The sequence below is a fragment of the Jatropha curcas genome, chromosome 3 (genome assembly GCF_041381405.1).
Source record: "Jatropha curcas cultivar XTBG-Jc1 chromosome 3, XTBG_Jcur_1.0, whole genome shotgun sequence".
In the NCBI taxonomy this organism is placed as follows: domain Eukaryota; kingdom Viridiplantae; phylum Streptophyta; class Magnoliopsida; order Malpighiales; family Euphorbiaceae; genus Jatropha; species Jatropha curcas.
In genome coordinates, this window is record NC_143153.1 from 10,488,393 (window position 1) to 10,496,162 (window position 7,770).

General features: G+C 30.8%; 1 protein-coding gene across 4 annotated transcripts; it reads right to left on the bottom strand.

Moving 5' to 3' along the window:
- Positions 1-1,593: 1,593 nt before the first annotated feature.
- On the bottom strand, positions 1,594-6,593 carry LOC105639524 (G-type lectin S-receptor-like Serine/Threonine-kinase). Of its 4 annotated transcripts, XM_020681496.3 has the most exons (10): positions 6,461-6,593; positions 6,175-6,303; positions 5,114-6,085; positions 4,525-5,031; positions 4,278-4,436; positions 3,946-4,157; positions 3,609-3,819; positions 3,258-3,495; positions 2,833-2,983; positions 1,594-2,123 (listed from the first exon to the last, which is right to left on the bottom strand). In XM_020681496.3, the coding sequence occupies exons 2-10, from the start codon at positions 6,284-6,286 to the stop codon at positions 1,812-1,814; spliced, it is 2,874 nt and encodes a 957-aa protein (XP_020537155.1). In that variant the 5' UTR covers positions 6,287-6,303; positions 6,461-6,593; the 3' UTR covers positions 1,594-1,811. The 4 variants fall into 4 exon arrangements, with proteins under 4 accessions (XP_020537155.1, XP_020537154.1, XP_020537153.1 ...); XM_020681495.3 differs by having other exon boundaries at positions 5,114-5,545; positions 5,747-6,544; XM_020681494.3 differs by having other exon boundaries at positions 5,114-5,602; positions 5,747-6,544.
- Positions 6,594-7,770: the final 1,177 nt, after the last annotated feature.

The window sequence follows — 7,770 nt, forward strand, 5'->3', positions numbered from 1 at the left end:
ATATTTTTTAGGACCATACTTATAAGTATTGGTGACTATTACAATATTGAGTAAGCTAACCAAGATTGTCACTCAAAGATGAACAAGTGAAAATTTTAAACTAATTAAATAGTTAAAATACTAAAACTAAAAACAATCCTAAATACTCTAATCAAGTTTATTGTTTTGCGAGAATTAAAATAAAAAATTATAAAAGAAATCATAATTAAAGTACCAAGAGATCAATAAGAAGGCTTAATGAGAAAAATACCCAATTAGAAACAAAGTTCAATGCCTTGTTGGAAGAGAGACGATGAAAGAGTTGAATACTGCTGTTGTTGCTTCACTTGTATGAGGGCACCATCAAAAGTACTTGTTATTAAAAAGAAAAATATTAATAAATTCGATCTGAATGGAAAGAAAAATATTAATTAACTTATTAGTATGTATAAGACATACATAAAATTTTGAATGTGAGAAATTAAATTATTTAACTTAATACATAACTTATTAGAAAGGGAAGTAATTTGGTTAATGCTACTTGTGTGTATATCTATATTTGATTTAGTTGGATTAGGTTGTTGTAAGTTTAAATCAAATCAAATCAAAACACCAACTTTAAAACATTAATATTGAATAAACTTTTGGATATTATTATATATAATAGTATATAAATACCTCTATTATTTAGCTTTATTATTACTTAAATTAATCATGTACCCGTGAATGCCGGTTTATGCAAATTTGTATTTTTTTTTTTTATTATCTTATATGGAAATTTTTTCAGAAAATTCTTGTAAAGTGTTTACATAATCACATCTTATAAATGACAAGTCTAAAAACATTTAAAACACATAAATTATATGAATGTGTTAGAGCAATTCTTAATTAATTTCAGGAAAATATATGATATCTAGAACCACAGTTAGTAAATAAATTAAAATATCCAAATATGAGTCTTGTGAAGGAAGTGAGGAATGTCCACAAATAATTAAACATCATTCAAAATTACTTACGCCCTTATTATAGTAGTTAAATATTAAAAAAGATCAAAAGATTCAATAAAACTATCTACAAAAAGATGAAGCAAGAAAAGAAAAATTGGATACAGTATTATTAGTTGCTGAACTGTAATAATTGTGGTATATTGGAAAAAGCTCTTCAACAATATTATAATGCTTTTCGGATTTTTTTTCTTTGAAAAGATCAACATTAAATATTCTTGTCCTATAATTTTTCTTGAGCGAATTTGCACATGAATATAAATTTATATCCATTTAAAGTTCACAACCTTTTAAATTCTCAAATTATAAACTGAAAATCCTAATTATGTGGTATTTAAAGCTTTAGTGGTAAAGTTTAGTATCCATGGAATTCTAAAATTATAAACTAAAAATTCAATTATCATAATTAATGGATATTGAAATATTTAATTATAAAGCCTCCACTCATCTATTATCATAACATTTATAAAATTCAATTCACACCACCTCAACCTACATTAAAATTTTAAGAGAATGTCAAATTAAATTTCATGACTCTATTTTTATATATTTATATAGAAGATGTAGATAGATAGATATATGTTATAATTTTTTATACCGATTCTATCACTTTGATATCACGAAATGAACTAGCGACTGGAGATTGGTGCCAGTACTTGTCATTGAAATAATTCCACAAATAATTAGTGTACACCAATGGGAAATCAAAAGGTGTAAATCAAACTGAAAATGATGGAAATTCAAATTTGAAACCTCATAAGAAAAGTCTCTCAACCTTTAGGATATTTGAGAAACTCTGTGGACAATTTTCCTGTACTAGAAGCTGTGTTATCTGCCATCTTCTAAAGTAACTGTTAACCCATTATTAGAACAGGTCTCTGGCTTGCTAGATGAAGAAGCTCTGCTACTGGAAGGACATCTTCGAACAATGAAAGCCGGTTGTTTAGGGGTTGGAAGAGTAGCTGTTTCATTTCCAAGCATGAACACTACATTTAACATGGTGGGACGATCAAAAGGGTCTTCTTGTACACATAAAAGCCCAATGTTCATGCACTTCAAGAATTCATTTATATTCCAGGTTTTCCTCAGTACTGGGTCCAGGAAATCTAATGCTTTCTCATCTTTCCATAGATTCCAAGCCTGTCATTTATAAAAGAAAGATCATTTAGTTCAAAATTATATAAAGGATGCATTTGGAGTGAGGATTTTCAAAATTTGTGAAAGTTTCTTAAAATTTATAAAATTACAAATCTAGTATCAAAAAAAAAAAAAAAAAAAAAAAAAAAGAAAAATCAATGAACTAAGTCATATTGAATCAAATTGAAGTGAAACACCCCTCATCTGAATAGATTCAATATTTTTTAGAGGAAAATCAAATCAAATCAAATTGAATAGTGTAATTAAATTGAACCAGTTTAATTTGGTTCGATTTTAACTACTAAAATCAGAATAAAACTGATTTTGATTTATTTTTAGGTGTAATAAAAGTAAAAGAGAACTGGAAAAAATTTGATTCTCTCTATTGAAAACTGAAAATTGAATCAAACCAATTCAATTTTTCGATTTTTGCCCAAGTGTTGTCACCCCCATCAAATATGGTCTAAAAAGATATGAGTTTGTATGCCCTTCACATTGGGTGTAAAATTCATTGGCTCTCATTCTCTTTAAACCATGTTTTTAAAACTGAACTGATCAATCGGATTGATTTAACTGTGACTCAACTACAGATCCGATTTGATCTTATTTATTAAAAAAACCGAGCAGTGCGGAGGAAAACTTTTGAACACTTAAAACTAAGAGTAGCAAACTAGAGGCACAGGTGCAAATTCTGAAAGGTCAACAAACTCACATAACCAAGAAGACTCAGAGATTTTTCAGATTGATAGAATCCAGTGTTCCGTTTTCCACTGATAATCTCAAGCACCACCACCCCAAAGCTGAACACGTCTGATTTGAATGAAAATAGACCATCCAAGGCATACTCAGGAGCTATGTACCCACTGCATAACAAAAAATATAAAATTTTTATAGAATCTTAACACTCAAATACACGGAAATTACTTGTCTAAACTGGATTTATGGCTCCACTTATGTACCAAACTAATGAAACTAATGATTCTTTAAAGAGTGTTCCGACTTCCTTTAAAAAACAAGTTCTGATTTTATCCTTTTTTTCCAAGTGTATCGTAAAAAATAACATGGTTCAAAAAAAATCCTTAATTTCATTAAACTATAACATAACGTGGATGATACAAAAAGTGAAATAGAACTTACTAAGTTCCGACAACTCTGCTAGTGTTTGCAGCAGTTTCTTTGCCTTCAAAAATCCTTGCCAGGCCAAAGTCAGAAATTTTGGGGTTCATCTCCTCATCTAACAAAATGTTACTAGTCTTCAAGTCTCTGTGAATGATCCTCAGCCTTGAATCCTGATGAAGGTAAAGAAGCCCTCGAGCAATCCCCACAATGATGTTATATCGCATCCCCCAATCCAATGACTTAGAAAGCTTTCGATCTTGCAAAGTTTTTTATTTCCATTCAAGAACATAATAAAATCAGTCACTATCCTCTGTTTGAGATTGAGTTTGGAGCTGCTTTCTATGTAATAAAAAGGTGTAAAGAACTAACCAAAAATAAAGAAATCTAAGCTTTTGTTAGGCATATATTCGTAGAGTAACATCTTTTCATCTCCTTCAATACAATAGCCTAAAAGCCTTACAAGATTCCTATGCTGAAGTTTAGCAATTAAAACAACTTCATTTTTAAATTCCTCTAAGCCTTGACCAGAACCGCTTGAAAGCCTTTTCACAGCAATTTCTTCTCCTCCTGGAAATGTAGCCTAATTGAAGAATATTTGAAAAATGAAATGTATCGATTTCTGACCTCGAAGACAATGAAAAAGAATGATCTTATATATATATATATATATATATATATATATATATATATATATATATATTATTACCTTGTAAACAGGTCCAAACCCACCTTGTCCTAGCTTGTTTGCATTTGAGAACTTGTTTGTAGCAGCTAATATTCTTTCCAAGTTAAAAAATGGCACATCTATTGCTTTTGTCTCGTCTTCGTTGAACCGATCCGAGTCAATCATGCCCTGGACTTGTCTTTCACTGCCATATAAGTGAAGGCCTAGATGTCTTTGCAGAGATAATCTGTTTCCTGAATTCATAAATAACTTAGTATAGCATTTTGTCCCATTGCAGAACCTCTAAATCTATTTCTAGGCCTTAAGTTTATTACTGTCACAAAATTGACAACAATTGTATAGTTAAGAGTTACCTTGTAACCTAGCCAGCTTTCCTCTTTGCCAATATATACAAATAATAGAGCTTGAGAGAACAACAAAACCAATGACACTTGCGAAAGCTACTGCAATGATCAAAGAAGAGGAAATCTTTCCTATGTAATGGTTACTTCTTTGCTTAATGTAATGACCTTCTGCAAGATTGAAGAAGAATATATAAATTCTTTCACTTGCATACAGAAAATGAATTTGTTATGCATACTACAACTATAATATTCTTACCTTTAGTACAGTTCAATTTCAGGGCATCCCATTGAAAGCTCATATTACAGAGACACTTTTTCTTTCCATATTCTGTAGTACTGCATTTTGAATTAGGCCAATCTTTGCAGTCTATAGCAGAAGAGCAAGTTGGCTCTGGCGGAGGATCCCAACTTATCTCTACTTCAGCATCACCTGTAAATGATGCAGCAGAGCTATACTTTCCCATATCAGCATTACACCACTTAATCACATGAAATGGTGATAAGTTACTGAGCTGTAAAAGTTTCCCATTTGATTTTATGGCCTTGCAACTATCTGCATCTTTGGTTTGCATGACAAATTTTCGTGTTTCTGGGTTGATTCTGGTGACTCTGTAGATTCCACCTGGTGATTGAAAACTAAGTTGCCCTGTGGAATTGTTGCAGTAGAAATTAAAGTAATTGGGATCTCCACAATTAGGCCCTGTGCTAAGAGGATAAGGAATCATATTTGTGCCACAAGTCCCACAATGTCTTGAACTTAAGTCTGCACAAGTAAAAATTTTGAAGACTTAAACCATTAAATCAGTTCAAAACTTAAGTTTATTCAGTTGGGGACAAGGCTTTACCTAAATCGGAGGCTGAAATTCGCACGTTAAGTTTATGGCCACCATCATACTCCTCTTGAAGATCAGTAAGATCTTCCAACCAAATCCAACAAGTAGCACTAGCAGATTCTCCTTGCTGTTCTTCATATGAAAAGGCCTGGCATTGACAATTATTAAGGCACTCATTCTTGCACTCGATTTCATTTTTGGCCCTGAATTGAGAATCTGGGTTTGCTACTTTCATCATCTGTAAGTTGAAGAACAAGTCATTTGCAGCAGTTCCAGCGCATAATGGTGATTTTCTGATACATCCTCCTGAATAGTCTCCAGAATTCCAATACTCAGGCGAAATAGGCTGAAATCCAGGCAAACACTTGCAAACTGGTTGATTATTACTATTACAGCTACCAAAATTTCCACAAGCATTGTAAAGACTGCATCTTGTTCTTGGTACTGCCCAGAACAAGGTCCATATCTTATTAGTATCCAACTTCATGTACTGAATTTGGCCTGAGAAACTCATGACCATTCTCGTATCAACATACAATGACGATGTGATATAAGGCACAGAATCATTTTGAACTACATTTAAGGTGAAATTTGACAAGAAATAAGATATTGCAGAAGACATCTCATTAGAACTCCCAACTTTACCTGAAACTAATCCTCCACTTGTCCAGAATCGAATCGATCTTTTCCATATAACAAACTGGTTTCCTTGTTGATCTAATTGAAAAGTGAAGTTCCCAGATGCTGGATCATCATAACTTTTCCAGGAAACCAATTCAATATCTTGTTTCATTTTCATACCTGGAAGAAATGTATCAGTTGGATTTTCAAAACTTTGCCAGACAATTCTTTCATCTTTTTCGCAGAAAGCAAGATTTCCAGTATCCATTAGCTTTAATATCTTTTCCATAGAAGAATTTGTTTCCAGATTCGTTGACCAGTAAGACCTTCCCTTTCCATCCACAACCTTAATGTTGTCATCTTCTGCAATGAAAAGAACTCCAGTATTATCTAAAACTGGACTTTCTCTATTTGCAACCCAAACAACGGTAAGTGGAGTTAACTTGTAGTACCAAATCCCAACATATCTCCTTCCTGTGCTTCCATTAGGAGTAAAAAAACCCAGTTCGAATTTTTCTCCGGGAGAAACAAGAGTTTCGCCTTTGCTGTCACTGATAGGACCATTCTTGGTTATTGTATCTCTGGCAAAGCAATGTATGATCAGCAAACTAAAAAAGAAGAGAAATGCATATGGAAATAATGTAGAAAGAACCATCTGTTTTACTTTTTTAAAGCATTCATGTTTGATCATATTATTGTTTTATTTAAAATTGGAAAAACAATATAAGTAGCTGGAACCTTTCCTTCTTAAATAGCAAGGCTTTACTGGCTTCTGCTGCTAAAATTCACACGTCTTTAATTCCCTTTCTTGAAAATAGTTAATAGTTTTGGTTTTGGTTATTCTAATAATTTAGACTTAAAGGTGGAAAATAATTGAAGTGAGTATCATAAATAGTGGCAATTTTGTCTCTTATTTGAGAATTATTGGTCTAGATTTCAAATTTTTTCCTGGTACATCATCTAGAGGTTAACTACCTGAACAGCAACATTTCACATCTCTTCTTTATATCTTTATTTAAGGTAAAGCAGATTTATGCTGGTTCACACTCTTGTCTCCCTTTCTCTCCACATGGATCCCTTTTCATTGCAGCATTCACAAAGATTCACTGAAGGCTTTGTTTAGATGGGTGATGGAAGCTTTTTAGTAAAATAAGGTAAGTTAAATGGCATTTTTCATGTTTCAAAATAAGGTTAACAAATGAAAGTTTAATAATGTTGAAGATTATGAAGATATACTTTTTACATATAGATTAGTTAGAATTTTTTTTTAATGAAACATTAATTTATGTTTATTAACTGTTCTATTTATAAAGTAAAGTTCTTAATTTTTTTTTTTAACCATTCAATTTAGTGGGTTGAGAAAATGGATGATTTTGCGGGATTTTCTACCCTTCAAATAATCATAAGAAAACCTCTTCAATTCTCCTCTTATAATCCCCTTTCTCAAATCATCTTACCAAACAACTTAATTTTCACCTTGTCTTACTTTCAAAAACCTCAAAAACTCTATCCATAAAAGTTTTGAGAAACCTGTATCCCTTTTAATGATATTAATAGGCAAAATGCATATATTAGTATTTGAATTTTATAAGAAATGTTTAGCCGCAACTTTATAAAATTATATCTGTTAAATCTTTCGACTTATAAAATTATATTCAGTTTATAAAATTGTACTTATAATGATTAAAAAATGTAAAGGCTATTATTTAACCATTTTTATGTCAAAAGACGTATAAAGTATTACATTTATTAAATATCCATCCAATAATTGAAAAATTATGTAAAATTTATGTTCAATTAAAGTTTTTAATGGGCCATTACAAAAATTAAGAGTGTTATTAAGTTTTTCTCATTAAGTTTGGTAACAGATATTAAAAACTAAAATTTCTACTCTAGTCATTATGTTAAATTTGGCATTTTTAACTTTTTCATAAGAATTAAGAAAATGATTGAACTATTTTAATTTTAGAAAAAAAGTAAAGATAAAAAATTAAATTATCCTTTAATTAATATTCATTAAATAAAATTTAATGCAGATACTTAAATAA

What these genes read in the sequence shown, in the direction of transcription:
- LOC105639524 (XM_020681493.3), bottom strand. Translation starts at nt 6,413, where the DNA reads ATGATCAAACATGAATGCTTTAAAAAAGTAAAACAGATGGTTCTTTCT. An exon ending in AATTTCAGCCTCCGATTTAG is followed by an intron (nt 5,032 to 5,113) that starts GTAAAGCCTTGT and finishes TTACTTGTGCAG; the next exon opens with ACTTAAGTTCAAGACATTGT. An exon ending in AGCAGAGTTGTCGGAACTTA is followed by an intron (nt 2,984 to 3,257) that starts GTAAGTTCTATT and finishes TTTGTTATGCAG; the next exon opens with TGGGTACATAGCTCCTGAGT.